At 38.5% G+C, this 23236-nt stretch overlaps 1 protein-coding gene across 2 annotated transcripts; it reads left to right on the plus strand.

Annotated features, from left to right (window-relative positions):
* The first annotated feature begins 1270 nt into the window (after positions 1-1270).
* Positions 1271-22101, plus strand: zgc:162472 (uncharacterized protein LOC553495 homolog). 2 transcript variants are annotated; one of them, XM_041810510.1, is made up of 29 exons: positions 1271-1376; positions 3555-3751; positions 3836-4481; positions 4605-4708; positions 4791-4856; positions 5833-6000; positions 6159-6292; positions 6393-6487; positions 6584-6638; positions 6728-6862; positions 6988-7227; positions 7442-7505; positions 7590-7791; positions 7873-7982; positions 8096-8459; positions 8646-8780; positions 9670-9706; positions 9841-9954; positions 10052-13502; positions 13978-14129; positions 14219-14403; positions 15681-15750; positions 15840-15996; positions 16082-16214; positions 16299-16332; positions 16416-16520; positions 18690-18957; positions 19042-19312; positions 19416-22101. In XM_041810510.1, exons 2-29 carry the CDS (start codon positions 3561-3563, stop codon positions 19524-19526), a joined length of 7797 nt encoding a protein of 2598 aa, XP_041666444.1. In that variant the 5' UTR covers positions 1271-1376; positions 3555-3560; the 3' UTR covers positions 19527-22101. The 2 variants fall into 2 exon arrangements, with proteins under 2 accessions (XP_041666444.1, XP_041666445.1); XM_041810511.1 differs by lacking the exon at positions 8646-8780.
* The last annotated feature ends 1135 nt before the right edge of the window (positions 22102-23236 follow it).

Below are 23236 nucleotides of genomic sequence, written 5' to 3' on the forward strand. Positions count from 1 at the left end.
AATGCTGCAGGTCTGTTGTCTTAAATTGCATGCCATACAATTTTGCACCAAACACAGAAGCATATGCATTGTAATATTGCTGTATATTTCAGGACTTACATGAGGGAAACTAAGTCAAAGCTGCACATATTAGCCTTCAAGCAGCTTTAAATTTACATCATTATAGCAACAGTAAAAGTAGTGTAGAAGTAATTCTACTGGATTAAACTTAACCTCTAAATTTCATTAAACCATTATGGACCATTAGCAAAATAAAGTAATTTAAGAGATTTGTCTGATTACTTATTAATACATGTGTATATTTAAGTGCATGCATTATAATTAATAGGGTAAATTAATGCTGACTGGGACATAAGTTTGCATGGGACACTTGAACAAAAGATGGCGTATTGCCTCACCGGATGAATTTAAATAAAACCTTGTTTTATAAGACCAAGAAGAGATACCAAATAATGAAAATGGCATGTTCTTATTGGTGTGACATCAAGGGGTAAGCTTTTACTATTTTTGGTTATAACATTGCCATGGCTCAAATCATTCAAACTGTTGATGTAAACTTGAAAATTAAGCACTACTAAAACAAAATTAAAATGTTAATTCTATGTTCAAATTTTTGGATTTCAGTTGTATATATGCTGTCAAATCCACCTGAAAAATGAAAGGGATAGCTTTTTTTGACACTTAACTGTTTTAATGTATAACAACCCCCAGACAGATGTAAAGGCTGACCAATACAACTGATTCATGGGAAAAAATAAAATAATGAAAAACTGAAATACGACATTTAGGCATATTACTTTTGATAAGTGCTTTTCATATGTTCCATTTACTTTTCCAGCCAACTGGTGCCCTGTCCCTACTTTTTTGGGATGTGTTGCTGCCATACAAGTCAAAATGAGGTAATATTTTTTTTCCTAAAAAGGTAAAATGTCTCCATTTATACCTCTGATAAGTTGGATTTATAAGCTTTGCATCATGATCTTATTTACATTTGACAAAGCGCCCCAACTTTTTTGGAATTAAGGTTGTATGTATTTTGGGCTTTGGTATATTCTTCCTTAGCTTGAATTAAACATCTTTATATTTATTTCCCTACTGAATACTACCAACAATACTAACACTTCGGCAAAAATGCTGTTGCATAACTCTTTGTTATCGAAACCAAAGACAGCGTTACATGTCGACTTCATACTCTTGCTTCATCTACGATACTCTATCGGTCTGACTACATTTCCCATCATGCCTTGCACTGTCGAGAAAATCGCGACAAGAAAAACATGGCGGATTAGTGTGTGTGCATGGGGGTCCGCTACTCGCCACTCGTCGTCGTGAAATGAACGTTAATTTCTCCAAGCTAACGACTCATTCTTGAACAGGTACGTTGTGGGAAGCAAAATAATATCCGTAGACATGTAAACGATAGTGAATATGTCTGTCTGTGCTTCTTAACATCAACAGAAGGGCGGTTCAAGTCAGGAAGACTCAAAGTGTTGTCATTCGAGTTTTTAGCCCAGCTTTGTACATTTTTCGATCTTTTTGTAAGTCGTAGTTACTCTTTCTCTGCTTTACGTTTTTTTTTACATTGTGTTTTAGCTTACTAAAACTAACGTGGTTATTTTTACGTCATTTTCTTGAACGTAACGGCTTTTAAGGTAACTTAACGGCTCCACATCTGTCATTGGTACTACCCTGTCAGAACTGCTGACATTCAGTTACATAAAATCGGGTATTATTCCTACTATTGCTACCGAACTTACTGATATTATTTACAGTTAACGTTTAAATCTCAGGGACTGGTCTGGCTTAACCCCATGTCTCACAGTGGTAGTATTTACGGAGACATTATGCTGGCTTTCACCACACTGTTAATAATTGCATAAGACACAGGCATACAAACATCACATACCTACTAGTGTGTGAACACAACAGCTTAGAGAGATGGTTGGTCCTACCCTTTTTTGGTCAAAAAGGGTTATTTAGAGAAAAAGGAAAGTTATAAAGTCTGTTGTGAAATGAAACAAGCAACCAGGAGACCATTTGTATCCTGTAAAGTCTGGAAAGTAAAGGTGTATGACAGTACAAGTGGTGTTAGTTGATTTTATTAAAAGCTGACTTAAAGTGCAAACTTAACCCCTTTTACAGTATTAGTCCTGTTTTATTTGAGGATATGAACTCAGTATGCATAGGTAGCTGACAAAAACATGATAGAATAGCCTATACGATTTTTATTTCTATTTTGGAGTAGGGCTGGGCAGTTAATCAAAATCTAGATTAATCTATTCTCAATATATACTACTGCAATTTTCAAAAGGGCCTGCTTTCCTAGTTTTTGTATGGAAGACAATTTCTGCCAAATAAAAAAGAAAAAAATGTGAGAGTAAGGTAATTCTTGGTAAAATCCTAAGTCATAATTATGAGATAAAAAGTCTAAGTTATAAGTTAAAAAGTCATAATTGTGAGATAAAAAACTCAAAATTATTAGATAAAAAGTCAAACTTACATATTTTCCTTTTTTAAATTGGTGGAAATTCTGCTTCCATATTTTATATACTTTACTTTAATCTATTAAATATTGTGTTTATTAGAGCACAGAATGATATATTGCTTGTTTGTTGAGAAAAACACAACATGAGGAACTTATGACATAATTGAATATTATATCACAATCACACTATTGGGGGTAAAGTTAACAGATTAGCTGCAAATCATTCAGCCCCAATTTCGAGACATTCTAACGTACTTAATATACTTTTGGGGAATTATCTCACTTTTTTGTTAAAAGAAGCCGAACTTGTAGAATAAGAGTCCAGTGAATCGCTGTAGTTTTTCCAGTATACTGAGGCATTACATGGGAGTAGTGTCAAAATTTACTTTTGTAAAATACTTCTGTAGAGTGTGCAAAACTATTTTTCACTGCTGACCAGACAAATGTTTTCCTGGATATTTTGCAAGTTGCAACTAGAAATAACGGGAAATGCATGCTTAATTCTTCTTTTAATCAAAGACACAGACATTTCATAGCTATCATGCTACTTATCAAGCGGTCATTCAGTAAAGCGAGGCACAATACTGTTCTTTTTTTTTGCTGACTTATGATATGCCATTATTTACAAGTACATTTCTGTCAGTACTGGTATTTAAATGTTGTTCAGACCTAAAACTTTAGTCCTTAAAACACACAATTTAAATTTTGAGGATGAACAAATTAACACATTTCAGTTATTTTTCATATCTTTCAATACTGATAATTCACTTTTTAAGCTGATGTCATGGGGATAATCTTGTGCATCCGTAATATTTTGCTTATTGCAACTGAATAAAGGGTAAATATGTGCTTGATTTGTTCTTATATTATCTAGAACAAATTATTTTAAGTCTTCTTATAAAGCAGTCTTCAACACCCTTTAAGAAGCGAAATGTAACAAAAGAAAAATATTGGAATTCTTATATACCCTTATTATTGTCATGTATTTAATAAAAAGTTTTAATTCATTTTTTTTAATCAGTGTTAGTGTAAAAATGCAAGTTCAGTTATGACTTTTGGCGTTTTCCAGGTCAAAATGTTTCGGCGTTCAAGATTTAGCATCAGGCCAAATGTTGGCACAGCTGGGAGAACAGCAGCGGCTCCACAGGAAGCCCCTTCAGCGAGTCAGGAGGCCGGTGAGACCCCCAAAGATGTCAGTGAGAACAGCACTGCTGAGACAGAAAACAAGTCTGTGGTGACCCCATCAGAAAAGCCTACCCCTTCAGGGTGAGTCACAAACATTAAGTTGTTTTCAGAAGCCATGATGAGTATTTTGTCATGTGTTAAATAATAACTTATGCTTCTGTTTAGGGATGGTAATGACCAGAATGGGGAAGGTACCAGCACCTCAGCAGCAGTCCAGAGAAGGAAGCGGTTTTCCATCAAGCCAAAAGTGGCCCCAGGCCGACTGTCAACCCTTTCTCGGACGCCGAAGTCACCCGTCAAAGCCTCTGAAACTCCTGTTGAAACCTCCATCTCTGACCTTTACAAACCAACTACATCCAGCCAAACTGGGACTACAGTTTCCCCTCGAGGACTCCAATCCCCAAGGCGACGTAGGCCTTCAGAGGACAGCAGGCAGCCCAAATTGCAGCCCAAACCCACAATCATTTCTTGTGACAGTTCAGGACCTTTAGCAACTCTTCCAGCAGAGGATTTACAAGAACAAAAACATCTGTCAAAAGATGCTGGCAAGCAATTAGAAAGCACTTCAGACAGTCCAGTTAAAGACTCAGCGTCTGGACTACCAGATAAAGTCCCCCCCTCTCTACCGGACAGAGAAGCTAGTGAAATATCAGAGAAAGCAAAGACTCTAATCTCATCTAAGAGTGGCCTTTCACTGTCAACACCAGCGTTCTCTTTAAGCAGACTCCTGAACGACCCTTCAGACATGATGAGGATCGCAAAGGCCCAAAAACTCAGAGAGTTACTGAGACAGGAAATGCACAAAGAAAAGGTAAAAGATTATTTTTAAGCGCACCTTTTCTTAAGCTCTACACTTAAATGTTTAGAATTCATTTATTGCTGGATGCAGCTTGATGTGTGCTTCAAAAGAGTGTTATGTCGTTTCATGTTGCAGCACAGGAAAAAAGCCAAGGAAAAGCAAAAGGAGTTTTCTTTGGATCCTGCCAAAATGACCATGAGGGACCTTATTCGTTATCTACCAGAGTCCAACCCCATGTCGTAAGTGCCTTCATTCGACTTACCATAGCTTCTGTACCATTTCAAGTACTATTATAGAGATATTTTTTCTCTGTTTTACCAGATCTAGTTTGGAGGAAAGTGTCAATGAGAATGAGACTGTGGTCCCACCTTCACCAGGAAGAGAAGAGTAAGTTTTTCATTTTTTTTCCTTTGGTTTTTATCCAAATTGTCAAATTTTACTTGAGTTAACACACATTATGGACTTTATTCTAACTTTCCTTGCTAGTGTGCATCTAGATTTGACCATGGCAAGTGTCATTCCATGTATTCTGAATGTTTGTTGTAAAGGGAAAGTAAGAATTTATGTTATGGCGGTTTGGCCAATAATTAGATCTAAAAAGCAGCACAGACTGCATGATGTTGTGGCTGATAAGGGACAGCAGGAAGGATTGAGCATGATCCACTTCTACTAAAATTCAGGGGGTTAAATTACTCTTTGAAAGCCTTCTTTACTAAACTAAGCTGTGCTTTATGCCCAGAGGATCAGTTTGCAGTAGTAGGATCAATCAGTAGAGCATATATATCCTGATCAACTAAAATGAAAAAGAGAAATCAGTGTAAGAAAAGATTTCGTAAGTAAACTTGTATATCAAAAATAGAGATGAAACTAGAGCTGCAAGCAGCATTGAAGGACCCTTGCACCAAGATGCAAGCAATATCCTCCTGCTCTGCAGAGAGAATGCGTAGATCTTCTAGGATTGTGGTTACATCAAACATAATGATCATGCTGCCCAAGAAACATTTTTTTGCCTGGTCCTAATACATATGTGTACCAGTTTTCATGCATGTAGCTTTTATCTTGTCCCCTCTTATGTTTGGACCACCATGAGAAAGTTTGGGGAGTTTTGGGAAATGCAAAGCCCCCAAATTAGCAATTTATTGGCCTGAATAATTAAAAAAAAATCCTTCAATTTGAATAGGGTCCTCACTGACCAAGTTTGGTGCTCTGGCCCTAATAAATACAATGAGGCCAAATAGGGTAACATACACCTAATTTTCTTCTCGTCTTTAACAGCCAGCCCTAGTTTTGAAATGGCAAAACAAACAGGTTGCATGAATCGCGCCTTTTTCTTCTCTTGAAGTTTGCTCCATGATTCATGCAGGTCACCAGAGCGAGCACAGGAACCTGTGGCTGTCCCTAAAACTCCTAACCCCAGGGATGATGAAGAGGAGGAAGCACAGGAGGACCAGGAGGAGGAGGAAGAGGAGGCACTCATGGTTCCTCAGGTCAAAGTAGCAGAAGATGGCACTCTGATCATTGATGAAGAAAGGTCAGTTTATTTCCTCTGTTGTTATTTTTCAGTAACTGACTTATTTGTGTTCGAATAGCAAATAGCCAAATTATCATTAAAAAGTGCTTTTCCTGTTTGTGTAAACTTTACTATGCTGCTCTTACATTTGATATTATTGTTGGCAACCTGTCTTTCAGCTTGACAGTGGAAGTCCAGCGAACCAAAGGGCCAAATCCAGTTCAGGATCGAGACCCCATCTTTGAACGTGGCTCCACTACAACATACGCAAGCTTCAGGAAAGCTACTTACACCAAGCCCTGGTCTAGTGAAGGTAGAGCTAATACAATTCAGTGAAACCTGACACAGTACTTTTATGTTCTTTTACATGTTATCCTCATGTTTTATGCTGTTTGTTTTCTGGTTCAAATCAGAGACCGACATGTTCTTCTTGGCGATTAGCATGGTGGGGACGGACTTCTCTATGATCTGTCAACTGTTTCCTCACAGAGCACGATCAGAAATAAAGGTCGGTGCAAAATGCATACACATGTTAATGTATTTACAAGAAAGTTCACAAGAAAGCAACATTAATTCACTGAGACCCCATTTCTTTTATGTGCAGAACAAATTTAAGAAAGAAGAGCGAGCAAATGCCTGGAGGATTGACAAAGCTTTCAGTAAGTATTCAGTATGAGAGCATGTTAACTTAATGTGATGTTATAAAGGATTCCTGTGCAATTTTAATGCAATTGGGATCATTTTGTAGGAGAGAGGAGAAAACTGGATATAGAGTATTTTTCCAAGCTGCTGGAGAAGATTCTAGAAGTTCAGAAAAACAGGAAGAAACTCAAATCTCTCGCTGACAAGAACGCCCCAAAGAAGGAAAAGAAAAATAGAAAAAGTAACTATTTCTATATTTTAAATATTTGTTTTTGAGTATTTTATGTTGGTGATCAAATTTCGTAAACATTATGTGCAGTTTTAACTTTCGTATATCTTAACTTTGGCTGTCATCTTGGTTCTAAGCTGGTTCTAAAGGCAAAAAAGCTGTGAAGAAGCTGAGTGATGTGGAGGAAGAAAATGAGGAAGGGGAGGATGATATTCCTGACCTGGAGGGGGAAGGAGAGAAGGAAAATGAGGATCTCTGTAATGAAGGTGGGACCCCTGTCTCTTCACCCAAGAAAAAACGTAAAAGAAAGAATAATGTGTCCAAGGAGGCACCAAAAGAGAAGAAAAACAAAATGGGTGAAAAAGACAGAGAACAAGGTAAAAAACTTTTGGCTGCTTGATTTTTGTCTTTTATTTAAATTAAATGTGTAAAGTTGTATGCACAAATTGCTTGTTTTACTCTGCCAAAACAGTTTTTTTCAAATTTAAAGAAATGGGGCCATGTAGTTCTGCAGCAAGCAGTATCTCAAACTTTACAAGGTCATGAGTCCATCACTGCCTGCAGCTTAATATCATTTTGATTTTATTTTAGATGAGGCTGGCATACCCGAGGATGCTGAGGCAGCGCTTCCAGAGGACCGCACAAACTCAGACATGTAATGAATCATTAAAAGTATTAAAGTTTGAGGGTTTTGTATTGTGAGCTGGAATAAAATTCTGGGTTTTGTTTTTACATTCAGATCTGAAAAAGCTGGGGATGCAAATGCAGCCAAGGATGCTGCAATTAAGCCAGCTAAACTGTCTCGAGGGAGAGCACCAAAACCACTGCTGCCTTTGGGCAGGAAGTGGGGCAAAAAGCCTCCAAAACCCTCCACAAAGGCTGGGGATGCTGCACCAGATGATGGGGATGAGAGTGTGACAGATGGAGCGTCTAAAGAGCAGGTTATTATTAGTTTTGAGTCATTCGTTCCCAAAGCATTACTGTTTTGTCCCGCTGAAAAAGATTATGCTGACCTTTTTTAGGCTAATAAGGATGCATTGCCATTAAAACAAGCAAATAAAAAGAAATCCCATGATGATGGCGATTCCTCTGAAGAAGAAGAGACCTCAGTTCAACCTCTTAGACCCACCAGGTATAGCATTTCCTTTTTAACATCTTATCCAGAGGCATATGAGCCTCTTTTCTCAAAGTAAATACACACAAAGACATGGGAGTTGTTCATCAGTCTGGTCTTGTGTCTGGCAGATATGGGAGAATGCCCAAACCCACCAAGCCCTTGAATTACCCCGCCAAAGAGGATACACACTCTTCTGCATCTGAAAGCTCTTCTGCTGCCAAGCCAAAACCAAAAGCCACAGCCAAGAGAGGAAGATCATCACAGGCCCCATCATCCCAAGAGTCCAAAAAACCTAAACTGGTCACCCTCAGAGCCTCTCAGTCAGACTACAGCGATGAAGACGATGAAAACCAGTGGGCAGAAGATGAAGCAGAGGAGGAGCAGCCCCCTGCATGTGGCTCCAGTAATGACGGCATTGCTCCAGCGTTCGTGCCTGCCAGCCTACGCTCTCCACATCCTATGATTTCAGAAGTGGAAGAGACCATGGAGGAGGTAGGAGATGCTTCCAGCTATCATGTCTGGCAAAAACCTACATCATCCATTATTTTATTTTCACATAATTCCTACAAGATGTGTTTTGTATTGCATAAGTTTTGCATGAATGTTTTATTCTTTGTGCATGGGTTTTCATGCCATAATTCAAACCCTTCCCTCTGACTCCCCTCATCCTGCACATAGCTTGATATCTTGGCCAATATGCCTGATGTATTGGGCATCTCCCAAGATGCTTTGTGCCCTGATGCCTCTTGTGAGATGGCACAAAATGAGACAGGCACAGCTGAACCCTGTGAACATCAGTTGGACCTGCTAGTTGTAAGTGACTCATGCCTAAAACCCTCTTTCCCAGTTACACTTTTATTTAGATTTTAATACAACTTCTAATATCTGATTTTTGTTATCTGATAAGAATGTAACAGTGTCTAATATCTCACAGCACAATAATTCCTCGGCAGCAAGTCCACGGTATGGCATTTGTTTGCAGTATAAAATAAAACAATAACAACAAATGAAGACTTAAAAAAGTGACAAAAGAGTACATTAGGCTTAAAAATATGTTTTTATGTAGATTTTAGGTTTTTCACCAAGATCAAAGCTTACTTACACAATGCAAGCACAGGTCATCAGTCAGTCAGAGCATCACAGAGGTAACATGATGCGCTGGACAAAGAAAAGCTAATTTTTGAGGCTGACAACTACCTGATTTGATATGACACTACACATCCTTTCCAGAAAACATAAACCTTTTAACTTGGTAATGTACTGACCCATGATAGAAGCAAAAAAGATCTCTGAATAATAGTGAAATACACAACAAATAAACTGCAGAAAGACAAAGTAATCTGTTGTTTACATGCTACTGGCATGTTCAACTTGGTTTTAAATGATTTCGCAATTTTGGTGTAAACTTGTAGTTCTCCAGTGATCTCTGCCAAACATCGCTCCAGGACAGTTCAGTTTCTCTGTGTTTATACACATCACCACACACGGTGCTTCTCACAGCTGCAGACACCACCGTATTAGCTAAAGATGATAAGAGCATGGCTGAAATAAAATTTTAGGTTCATTAATTAGGAATGCAGTGAAAGAAGTGTAACTGGGGCTATTGTAAAACACATTTCCATGCATATCACCTCTTTTCATGACTTGGCCTGCTTATACTGGGGATTTCATTTGACTTAGAATATTTTTGTTTTCCTTGCAGGATGTCATTGATTTCCTGTCTTCAGAACACACAGATGGTATGTTGAAAAGCTTCATCGAATAAACCCAACTGACCTTTTTTCTACTTTGTAGAATCTGTAGAGCATGTTTATGTACTGTGTATATTTGCATGGTCTCAGAGGGTATGCTTTTGTGGGTTATTTTATCTTAGTTAATGAAGACGAGAGCTACAATGAGGCTGCTCAAACCCTGTTAACCATCGGCAATCTAGCTCACCTTTCTCAACCAGCAAACTGTCAAATAGTCATACAAGAACAGTCTACAGGTAAGGGCGTAAAGGTCTAAATCTTCTATTACATCTGGGTTTAATTGGTTCAGCTGAAATTCTTCTAAATTTTGCATTATCTTTATGTCAATTTCAGAGACAATATCAGTCACTGTGACAGAAGCTAGTCAACATCTAGAAGAAGAAATGACACAAGAAGAAAACGGCACCACTTCCTATTTCTCAGCTGCTTCTGGTCATGGCGTTGCAGAAACACCAGAAACAGTTATAACTGTAGAACTTCAAAATAGCACAGCAGACAATGAGGGAAGTGTTAACCAACAGGCTGGCTCTGATATGGATCCTTCCACTGAATTACATGCAAGTCCAGAGGGTTCAAAGAAAGATTCTCCACCAGCCAAGAAGGGACGGTTACCCAAGGTGGAACCAAAACCTAACCTAGGCCGAGCCTCAAGGGTTTCCCAGTCAAAATCCCAACAAGAGACATTCACAGCTGAAGAGAGCCATGAAGACACACCAGAACTTTCTGGTCACAGAGTTGCAGAAACACCAGAAACATTTATAACTGTGGAACTTCAAAATAGCACAGCAGACAATGAGAGAAGTATTAACCAACAGGCTGGCTCTGATATGGATCCTTCCACTGAATTACATGCAAGTCCAGAGGGTTCGAAGAAAGATCCTCCACCAGCCAAGAAGGGACGGTTACCCAAGGTGAAACCAAAACCTAACCTAGGCCGAGCCTCAAGGGTTTCCCAGTCAAAGTCCCAACAAGAGACATCCACAGCTGAAGAGAGCCGTGAAGATGCACCAGAACTTTCTGAAACCACTAGAACACAGTCATCAGCACAAGAAATCCCTGAATCTATCTGTGAATACTTGCTAAAAGATGACCATGTGAGTTGTTCTGAAGTCAGTCTTGCACAAGAGCAGTCTGTCAGACAGGAGATGTCTGCTGAAGCAACATCAGATCCAGAGACTCAAAGACTCAAAGACAGCGGAGACTCAAAGTCCACAGATTGTGGTGTTGTGACCACTCAGAGTTGCACAGATAATCTGGAGAAAACAAACACAGTAGTCACAGAGCCACAGACTGGACAGGTAACACATGTAGACCCAGCCTTAGTCCAAGAGAGTAGCGAGCCTCCTGCTTCAGATGTTGCACCACTAGAAGATTTATCAGATGGTAAGAAACCAATCAGTGATGCTGCATCTTCTCCACAGACCCGGAAGAGTCGATTCCAGAGAGTCAAGCCCAAACCCAATCTAGCACAGACTTCCAGAGCTGTCCGCTCTGCACCTCAAATCTCCAAAGAAACTGTAGAGAAAGACTCAAGACCAATCCCAAAAGTTGATGATAAAACAATGGAAGAAGTTTCAGCAGAACCATCCACCTCTGCTGAAAGTCAAAGCCTGCGATCTGGATCAGTTCCAGCACAAGCATTGGAATTAGGCTCTGCTCCTACTTTACCTCAGGAACTACCTACAACAGAGAAGACAAATGCCATTGATAAAATTGTTGGTGGTCAAGGAGAATTAGAGATGGCCACTTCAGACCAGAAGGCTTCAGAAAAACAGAATATCTCTGAAACCCTTTCTGAACCCTATAAGGAACAGACCACAGATGACACAAGTCTGACTTATGAGTTCACAGATGATAAACACTTTAGTGGGGAAATTACTCTACCCAAAACAGACTCTGTAGTCACAGAATCACCTGTTGAACAAAAGTCTAACATAGACTCAGCCCCAGTATTGCCTGCTGAAGTTGTACCTATTGGTCAGAAACAAGACAGACAAGAGCCAAAGGAAGTTGTATCCTCTCCCCAGACCAAGAGGGGTCGGTTCCAGAAAGTTAAACCTAAACCCAATGTAGCACTAGCATCCAGAAGTGGACGATCTAAACCTCAAATCACCAAAGAAACTGCAGAGAAGGACTCCAACCTCACTCCAGACCAGGACATCTGTGAACAAACTGAAGATGTTTCAGAGGAACCAACTTGTGCCACTTCTGCTGACGATCAGAGTCTTATGTCAGAATCTATTCTACCAGTCAGTGAAGGCTCTACTCCTGCACTTACTGTGGAAAGTGGCAAAACTGAGCTGGAAAGGAAAAATACCAGACTTGAGTTTGATTGTCAGATAGATCCGAGATCCTCTGAAGACCAAATATTCTCTGAAGGCCAAGTTGAACCCCGAAAAGAACAAGCCACCAGAGACACGAGGCTAACACCTCAGCCCACAGTGGAAAATTTGATGTCTTATGTCGAGACAACCGAAAGTAGCTTAAGTAATTTGCAGACATTTGACTCAGTGGTTACAGAATCGGCAGTTAAACAAGTGTCAAATACAGACTCAGTGTCTGTCCAAGAAGGCAGTATTCATCAAACTTCATGTGCACAACAAGATTTACCTTCTAGTCCAAAATCAGGGGGTGAAAATACATCTTTGACTCAAACAAGAAGATTCCAGAGAATCAAACCAAAACCCAATGTAGCCCTGACATCAAGAAGTGTACGCCCTAAACCCCAGGCTACCATCACTGTTGTCCAGAAAGACTCCAGTCCAACTCCAGACCCCATAGCACAAGATGAAACAATTGTTGAGTTTTCAGCAGAACCAGTCTGCTCAGCTTTCCCTGAACAAACAAATCAAATCACCAGTCCTGTCCCTGATGATAAACAATCAGTGTATTTGGGCTCTACTCCTTCACCAACAGATAATGTTCCTATGACTGAGGAGAAAGGGACAGATGTTCAAGATCATGCTGGTGGTTTAGTCCAAATTGAAAGTACTAGCACTGCTGTGGTTTCAGAATCGTCTGTGGAATTATGTTCTACTCAAAAACCCACAGAGGAATTATCTTCAACCAAGGAGCCAATGACTGATGTTGGGCTTGACTCAAGCTCAGAGAGCTCACAGCAAAACACTCCCCAACGAAGGCGACGCTTTCCCAAAGCCAAACCAAACATCGGGTCAATGGCCAGAGGTAGACAGACTAAAAACCTGCAGTTGGATAATAGCAATAAACCTTCAGAAGAGTGCAACAAAGACAGTCTGGAAAATAAGGGTTCACAAGGAGAACTGAAGTCTACAGAGAAGGACAGTATGGTCTCAGTGCCAACACAAAGTTCATCACAAGCAGAACGTCTCAGCTCAACAGAGTTAGGGCCAGCTGAGTCCGAGAAGTCTGTAGATACAAAGAACATACCCTCATCTACTGAAGATCAGTCCACATCATCTGGCTTGGTTCATGAAAACAAAAACACTGAGAGAGGCACCACTGAAGGAAAATCAATAGGAGATACAATGTCAACCAAAGACGAGGTGGAAGCTGGACCTTCTTTAAGTTGGGACAACAAAGAGGACACATCTGTTGCAGCTACAGAAACAAATGTCAAACCAACAGAGGATCTTACCATACGTACACACATCCAGTCTTCGGAGAATGTTCCCAAGGAGGTAGAAGTTAAATCTAGTGTACCTACTAATGAGCAGCAAACAACAGAGTCAGAAGGAACCACCCAGCTAACACCAACACAAGAAGTCCGACAATGCTCTGAAGCTACCCCATCGACTTCTCATAGGTGAGATGTTTATCCAACTTGAAGATTTGTCCTCAAAATTTGTAAGACTTTCTAAATAGCGGGATTATTTATTGATTTAGTCAGCATCAAGGGGAACGCCCATGAAACATTACATCTGCAATTTTGGGGCAAAATAACACAGTTAGATTAATTTCCCACATCATTCCGCTTTAATCCTGACTGTTGCAGAGAATAGCAAAAGTTGAGAATAACATGAAATAGAAGTCAATAAATGCTTAAATCCAGCTTTTACCTTCTTCTGTTGCATGCTATTTCATTATATTATTGTCCTGCAGTGTTTCTGTGATACAATTGATGTCATGTGTTGCATATCCAGATTAATATCATATCCTAGCACTGTTTTGTCACCTTGACTAAATACTGCTATTGTCTAATTTTTACCCATTTTTTAAAAGATATTTTAATGTATTTTTTAAATGATCTTTTTCTTAAGATGTCTCTTTTCCACTTTCAGCGCTCCTGATGATCCATTAGAGCCCAGCGACTCTTCAAAGTCAGTCAAACCTCATCAGACTCGAAGAGGCCGCTCTGTAAAACCCAAACCTAACCTTGGACGAAGCCGCCAAGCTCCACAGCCCCAACAAGCCCAGAACAAACTACAAGCAGGTTTGACCCCTTCATCTGTTTTTTTTTTAAGTTGCCCTGCCCTAAAGAAGGATGGACTTGGTAATATATGATTATTCTTTTCCTTGCAGATGCTGTTGCTGCCTCAGAGGGTGTGGATTTTTCATTTTCACATGAACCTCCATCTGAGCTTCAGCATAACACTCAAAAACAAGTAGAGGGAGCTCTCAGCCAGCTCACCAGTCAAGATTTACCTTCATCTTTTGCTGGATCTGATTTTGGATGTGCAGCAGGAGCACCCGACAGTTCTACTCAGGTAAGACAAGACACAATGTGTGCAGGAGGTGTGTTTGTTAGTGTTTTATGTGTGGTAGAGGTATCTATATACAGTGCTTAACAAATTTATTAGACCACCTGGCTCAGAGACCATCCAGCATCATGAAATGCTTTAATTTGGACTCTTTCATTTTCAGTGAGCTCTCCACGTTTTACCATTTTGAACAGGAATGAGGAACTTAATTCACCCAAATTTGAGCCGGCTCACCGGGCTTCTCTGAGAAGTCAGAAATTAATCAAGCATAACATTCAACCACTAAAACAATTTTTTCTGTTCAGGAATGCAAGTAAATAACTATAATTTGACATATTAATCAAGAAATATTAATGTGCTTTACTATTTTTTTTTTCAGTTTTTTTGTAAATCAGTAAATTTGAAAATTCATGGATAACAATAATAATTATATTTTAGCATTAAAAATATCATCTTGGTTAAAGAGCTTCTATATATTGCTGTAGAAACCATTGCAGAAACATAAAAATGATTTTGGTAATTACCAGTGCTGTTAATTTAGGGCAGCTCTGGCATAAACCTTACTTTGGTTAGGGTTAGGGTGGCTAATATATATACATATATATGCATATGTATGTATATATATATATTTTGCTTCTTTTTTTTGCTTATCACTGTTTTAAATATAGGATTTTTAAAACTTAAAACTTTTGAATTTCTATTTTCAAAATGTAAGAATTTTCAAATTTGGAAATTAAAAGCCTTATTGTAATTTTCTGACTTATTAAAACTCTGAAACTCTGAGTTTGCTTTCTTGAAATTATACGACTTTACATTCTCCAAAATGTGTTTTTTTTTTTTATGCTCGAAAGGAACAGATTCTCTCCATTTTTAAAATCTTTTATGTTGGCCCTAACACATTATGTGTCTAGTCAGGACTTTTAAAAGATAAACATTCATCTAATTTTGACAACCTTGGAGCAGGCCGGGTCCAGTGACCCCCCTGAGATCTTTGGTGCACCCCCAAGGGTGCCCAGACCCTGGGTTGGAAACCAGTGGTCTTAAGCAGAGTTACATATGAGAAAAAGCACATTTTATGTGAATTATTATAGTTTTTAAAGGATATTTTTTGCCTTAATTGGAAAGGACAGCTGACGGGAGGAAATATGGGGAACATAGTCGGGGGAAAATACAACAGCATGTATCTTATAGCCTCCGCATAGGGATTCCTGCTTTGCCAACTGAAGGTAACATCTTTACATTTTGATCAATCCTCATCAAGGATTCTCTGATTCTGTTTACAGCCCCAGGATGCAGCCTTGCCAAGTGCAGAAGAATCCATGAGCCATCCCAGTCTCTCAATATTTCCAGACAGTAAGTCAACAACAGATCCCTTTCATTTGTTAACTTTGCACTGGCAGTTATATGTAAGGCTAAAACTCTTCTCTTTTTTGCCTTCTCAGTGCTGTCGGGGAACATTCCCTCAGATCCAAATGAAGAGTTTTTCATCCTCGATCTCACTGAGATCCCAGTGTGCCAACAAGGAGAGGTGCTGGACGGTGCAGCTGAGCCCCTCTCTTACCTTCCTGTAGCAGGAACATCAATACAGCAGCAGCAGGGGTAAATGTCTGCTATAAACGGGTCGTCCTATACTGAAGTTAAGAGTTTGGTTTCTGATTCTAACATTCTTGCTTCCTTTCTGCAGTGTTATTGCAGAGAATCTGACATTAGCAGCAGGAGACAGTGCTCTTTCTAATGCTGCTGTCACTGTGTCAGTGGAGCAGAGTGTTGAGACGAGCCTTATCACTGTAAAAGATCAAGAGCCTGACACAGATACTGTAAGCGAAGTTTCATGAACCACTTGCTTCTGCAGTTTGATAAAATAGCGATGTTAATTATTCTGTTTTTCTCCCTCACAACAGGGTTCGGTCACGGAGAAGCAAGATGATCCACACGGTACGATGTCTGCATTATTGTCTCATTCATTTAAAAATGACTTATTATAGAGATAGTAAATATTCTTTGTGTTTATGTAACAGAAAGTACTGCAGTACAGCCACTCTCAATACCAGACACTGCAGAGGTTACTGAGGAGTCTGAAACTCCCACTACAAAGGAGACACTTCAGGCTACAACAAGACGAGGTACACACTAAATCAATACTCTATAAGCTGTGTTTAGACCTGAAGCAGAATTCGTACCATGTGCTCCATGTGTAGGTCTGAGGGATCGTTTCACAGCCTGCAAGAAGAAATTCTACCAGATACGCCTGGAAAATCTAATGCTTTAATTTCTGAATTCATAACATCATAAAGAGTAGCACACAGCTGGTGAATCTCCTCCAGGAGGAATGATTGATAAGCTTTCACTGCCGCTACAATCTAAAAGAAGCCAAGATAGCTAGGTCTGGCGCATCTCGACTCGGCTTGGCTCACTTTTGCAAGTAGAAGTGCCAAGATTTTTCCAGATGGACACCAACCACCAGTGTTCAGATTCAGCTGTTGAGTTTGTGTCCATCTGCCTCCTGTCAGCAGCAGTTTTTCTGTTAAAAGGAAGTCACACATCAGCAAAAATGTGGTTTATCAGAGTGGTTTGGACCCAAAATCACAACTTGTTTTTTATAAAAGGGTCCTAAAACTAAATCATGGTGTTAAAAAAATGTTAATTCACATTTTTCTCAAGTTTCATGTCTAGATGAGGAAAGCAAACAGCTTTATTAGCTTTTTAAATCGAGTTTGAATCAGGTATTTCTGATGCAACATCTGAATCTTTACACTGATACGCTGTCTAAACAAAACTAAGAAATAGAATACAAAATATGGGTTTGTAAGATTTGCAAATCATTGCATTCTGTTTCATTTAAATTTTACCTGTGCCCCAACTTTTTGGAATAAGAGTTGTAATAGTCCTTGATCATTATGTGACTGCAAAGAAATGTTCCTGCTTTCCATCATATCATTCTTTTACTAATGGCTCAAACCAGGGGTGTCAAACTCAATCACAGAAGGGGCCAGATTCTGGATTATTTAAGGTCTAACCCGAGGGCCTAACAGGGTCCACCTTTAACCAAACTGTCACCATCATTTTTGAAAGTAATAAATTATTAGGAAAAAAATAGCACTGACAGTAAATGATTTTGAGATTTAAAAAGTCAAAATGATGAGTTAAAAGGCTCAAAATCTGAGATAAAAAGTCAAATCCTATTTCTTCAAAAGGGCAAAACAAGAAATTAGATGTTATATTAAAGCTTTTAAATGGCAAATATTTTAAAAAGAAAGTTACAATCATGTTTTTAAGGTAAAAATATGACTTAAAATTTGAACCTGTGAACCTACAAGGTCAAAATATGACATAAAAAGTCAGTTATTAGTGCAAAAGGTCAAAACAAGAAATTAGATGTTATAATAAAGCTTTTAAATGGCAAATATCTAAAAAACAAAGCCATAATCATGTTTTTAAGGTAAAAATATGACTTAAAATTTAAAACTCTGAACCTAAAAGGTCAAAATATGACATAAAAAGTCAGTTATTAGTGCAAAAGGTCAAAACAAGAAATTAAAATGTTAAAATAATGCTTTCCAAAGGCAAATATCGAAAACTCAAACCCATAATCATGTTTTTAAGGTAAAAAATATAATTTAAAATTTAAAATGGTGCACCTAAAGGTCAAAATATGTGATAAAGGTCAAAGTAATGAATTGAAAAGTCAAAATATTAGATAAAAAGTCAAAATTATAAATTGAAAAGTGAAAACACAACAAAAAAGTCAAAATGATGAATTGACAAGGTCAAAATATGAGCCAAGAAGTGAAAATAATAGATTGAAAAGTTCAAAATATGAGATAAAAAGTCAAAATGATAAATTTGAGAAAGCCAAAATATTAGATAAAGTCAAAATTATAAGTTGAAAATGGTCAAAATATGGGATATTAAGTCCAATTAATAGATTGGACTCATAATTGTGCAGTGCAAAATTAAAAATATGAAATAAAAGCACAAATGGATTTCTTTTCAAACATTTCGTTCATTGAATTATCTGTACTCCTAATTTTTTTCACGTTTTTGTGACTTAAGGATATTTGATATCATCAAGGTAAGTTTATTTTTTTTATAGTGGAGGAAATCTGCAGATCTTATATTTTAGGGCCAGTTATAGTAATATTATTATATGATCTTGTGGGCCGGGTGTAACTGTGCCATGGGCCAGACCTGGCCCCCGGGCCTTGAGTTTGACAGCCCTGGCTTAAACTGTCAGAAAACGTGGCCAAGTATTCGGCTGATCTTTCCTCATGAATGTGTTTTGTCTCCAACAGCCAAACAGAAGGTTAAGCCCAATATTTCCAGGAAGAAGCAAGCCAACAAGACCGTCGCTGCCAAGGAGGAAGAGTCAGCACCCCTTGAAACAAAGACCACTGAGGAGTCAGAGCTCCCTGGGTTTTCTGTGCAGCCAAGAGAAACCACTGATGTTGTCACTGAGCAGCAGAAGAAAGGTGGCAGTCGTAAAAACACTGCAAAGAAAGCTCCAGCTGAAGGAAGCAGCTCGGGAACACAAGTGAGACAGACGAGAGCAACACGGAATAGGTGAGGAAAAAAACAAAATAAGTATTTAGTTTGGATCTGATTTCTTTAGTTTTTGTGTTAATTCTCATTTCTATTCCCTGACAGAAAACCCAGTGACTCCCTCCCTGAGACAAACACGGCTACTGCTGGTAAAGCAGCTCAGAAAGGTGAGAAGGTCAGAACTCCTCATGCAGCAAGAAAACAACCAGAGCCTGCAGCCTCAACATCATACGACGTTGCTCCATCGTCCAGCTCTACACAAGCATCAGATCAAGTCTTCTCAACACCTTCTGCTGTTTTATCAAGAAGGACAGAGCTGAGCATGGACAACACGCTCGACTTCAGGACTCTCACCTCGTCTCAGGCTTCAATGGAGGTACAAACGATTCTAGAGGAGGGATTCATCATTCTGCATTCAAAATTTTACATCTCACCCTTTAAGTTTGGTAAATCTAATCAGCTTTTCTCTTTCATTTTAGCTCTTTTCTTCCCAGCAAAGCCTGGATATGGACAGCAGCACGATAGAAGAAGCCACCAGTGTGTCTCAGTATTTCATAAGTGACATTTTCACAGACGTGGAGGAGGGATGACAGATGAGAGAGCCGAGGTGAGAAGATGGACGTGCCAGTGGCTTGCCTTTTTAAATATTTAGTTATTTTACATTTGTAAAGTTTAATTTATAACTTCAGTTTTTGTTTTTGCTGTCTGATGTGACGATGTGAAGCTAAATTAACTGTGAGTAATTCATTTTTACTTTTATGAGCACTTTGAATATGTACAGTAGCTGAAATACTCTGAAATTATTTTTATTATAAAGCCATTAGTTTGAATAGCTGGTATTAAATTGTAATTAGAAGCAGAAAAAAAACACATTTCTGATTTTACAAGAGTTGGCAGCTTTTTTCCCTGTACCTAAAGTGGCTGTAAAACATTCACACACTCCTGTTAATATGTCACATTTTTGTTCAATATATATTTTTTTGTGTTATATATGCGCTCAAGATGTGTCATTTCAAAACTTTCTTCACCTATAATTCAAATAGGGATGCACAATTCTGGATTTTGGCAATATTTAATATGAAAATATGAACAGATACATTTCAGCTGATGTTTAAACATATATTTCAGATCCAAAACATAACTCCTTAAAACTTACTTTGAAGCTTAAGGATGAAAAACGAAACAAGCTTTAGTCACTAAAATACTTTTTTGAGGTATTTATATTTATGATAGATATTTAAAGCCCATAAATCAGTTGAAAATTCCAAAATTCATCTTTTTAGAATTTCTGAATATGGACTCAAACGTTTAGGATCAATTTAGATACTCAAAACCAAGAATAATACGGTTCTGACTTACTGTGCGAAGTTTCATTTATGCATAAATCGCACATATACTGCAAGCAAGGCCTACCTCCTGCTCTCCGTTTACATTAGTGTCTTTCTTTTAAAAACTTCCCTTGCTATCCTTCCTCATCCAAAAGCTACGGCTGGCTTATAGTGGTGGTAAATGATTCTGCTGGTGTGTGCACATGTGTTTACAGATTTCTAATGTCTCTCAGACTGACTGGTGTTTGGAAATGTTAATAATACCCTCCATTGCTGCAGAATCCCTGGTTCTAGTATAAGAAAAACAGGCACAAAGCATCATGCTGCCACCCCATGCTTCACCAGGAATATGGTGTTCTCTTGGTGATGTGCAGTGTTGTTTTTGTATCAAACATACCCCCTGAAATGATGGTCAGAAAAATCAACATAGGTGTCATCAGAACAAAAAAGATTTTAGCAAATGCTTTCAGGACACTTGATGTGTGTTTTTGCTAAATTAAGCTGCCCTTGGATACTTTTGTTTATAAAAAAAGGCCATCTTATAACCAGACATATGCAAAATACAAGAGAAAAGAACAGCAAACCCTTGGGAAGGCATGGTGTAGACAGCATCATGCTGTTTTTTTCCAGCTGGAACTGGAGTTTTACTTAAAGTGGAGAAAATTTATAAATGTTTCCAAATAGCAGTCAATTCTGGCACAAACTTTCAGGTGCCTGCGAACATGAGGATGAAGATTAATTTCCCTTTATTAGCATGACAGTGGCCCGATCTAAATCTACCAATGAAAAGCTTCATCAGAAGAAGATAAGGTTTTGGGATAGCAAAGCCAGAGTCCAGACCTGAATCCTGCTGGAAGTCTGTGTGATGTGCCCAGGAAATGACCTCATGACATAAGCTGCAATGAAATCAGCGGGTGCTTTAATGAAGGATTAGTCTAGGGCTGTGCACACTCATGCATCCTAGTTTTCACTGTTATTGTGAATTCCTCTAAAATTATTTTTCAGTTGAATTGAATGTTGTATTACATGTTATCTTGTAGGTCACATTTAAGGTGGATAAAGTTCTGAAATTCTGTATCTTGTCCTCATTTTTCTACGTCATAGAAATTGTGGCATTTTAACAGTGGTGTGTGGACTTAAGAGTCGCAGTAAATTAGTATTCTTCAGATGCTTCAGTGTCCCTAATTTCATCATTAACCTTCTGTAAAATAACCTGTAAATATTGTACAACTATAAACTAGTTTGTGATGTTTTCTTTTTCATACCTTTTCTGTTTCTACACCAACAAAGACACCCGTCTCAGGAATGAAAGCTGATTACTTGACATGTATGTCCAATTGTGTCATTTCTATGTCTGTTTTGTCTACGTCTGTGCTTGTTAGAAAACATCCGCTGGAATATGATTTTTTTTTTTTTTTTATTTGACAAAAATGTCTTAAGATCAGCTTGTTTGTAGAAAACAGAGGTGAGGAATCGTCTCACATTCAGAGCATTGGTTAAACTATGCCTACAATTCTTTGCTAAATAATTTCAACTAAGCCGTTTCATTTCACTGCGAAGATGAGCTTAAGGAGGTCTTGTACACATGTGCAGCATTCAGATTTATGTTTAATATTTAAAACAACTCTAGAGCCCCTGTGACAGTAAAACCTGGAAGTATGTAAGATGAATAAAATGTGTTCTTCAGCCACTGTTCAATTCAGTTTTTCATTTATGCAGACGATACTGTGCTATTTAAGCTCATATTTTTATGCCTTTGCTGTTTTTGGTGTAACAAACCCATTTTCTTTTTTTCAAAGGGTGTGTTAAGCTGTATTTAGGGGTTTCCAAATTTGACTGATTGGTAACCATAGGATGAATAAAACACCATGAATATTTCAAGAATTTTTTTTATGGCGACTAGCTGAATTTTTCACCCCAACTGGATCATATCTTTCTGTCCCTTCCTTCCTTGGTAAAATATCTGCAACAATTTGGGGTAAGATGATATGTGAATGCAACAGGAAATACCAGAGAACATTCAAGACTAGCAAATTAGGAGGGGGGTGGGCATTTGTGTCTTTCAACTGACATGGAACTGGTGCATCTTCATGCATGTAATGCAACTGATTTGCCGTGTTTTCTTCTCACTGGGATGCAGTTCTCTGCTAAGAGACCATTGCTCTTCTTCTCTGTCTGCTGTGCCTTATCTGGCAGGCAAAACTTTCTACTGTAAGGAAGTGAAATGCCAGCTCTGGAAGATTTAACAAGAAGCAGTCTGTCTGAAATTAACTGGAATTTTCTTGGGAGTGCACGTGTAGAAATGGCTGAGGAGACTGCACATGTTCTTCACAGCTGATCTCTTGGAGACAGATGACTGCCTTAGGTGTGTCCTCCCGGATCTCTAGTGTGGCACTTTACACAATTGCCTGTCACATCCCGTTGCAGAGTCTAGGACCTTTAATAGGCATTAGAAGAGCAGCATTAAGCTGCAGTAAATCCTATTTATCAGATCTGTGTCAATTTGTATACATTCACTTTGTGCACCCAAATATTTGTCACAGAGTTTCAATACCCAAACACAAGCTAGTAATCCATATACAGGCTCCTCTTCATGTATTGGAGTTCTCCAATGTTAAATACTAAGATTAATTCTACTCATAAATACACAACTTCCTTTTTGTGATATTAACTGAAAAAAATTGCTCTTGCAATTGATATCCAAATTTGAAATTATATCTTTCTGCCTCTTCCATCCTCCCTTGGTAAAATTTCTACAGTAATTTGGGGGGGGAGCCTATGTGTGAATGCAACAGGAAATATCCAGGAATATTCAACTCTAGCAAGTCAGAGGAGAGCTGACATTTATATCTGTAAAAGCTAGTGTTGCTAAAGCTAACGTTGCTAATGCGAGTTCAGCTACATAGCTTAACTTGTAGCCAACATATCTACATATTATAGTACCTAAAGCCAACATAGCTACGTAGATAATG

This window comes from Cheilinus undulatus, linkage group 17 (genome assembly GCF_018320785.1).
Source record: "Cheilinus undulatus linkage group 17, ASM1832078v1, whole genome shotgun sequence".
Lineage (NCBI taxonomy): Eukaryota > Metazoa > Chordata > Actinopteri > Labriformes > Labridae > Cheilinus > Cheilinus undulatus.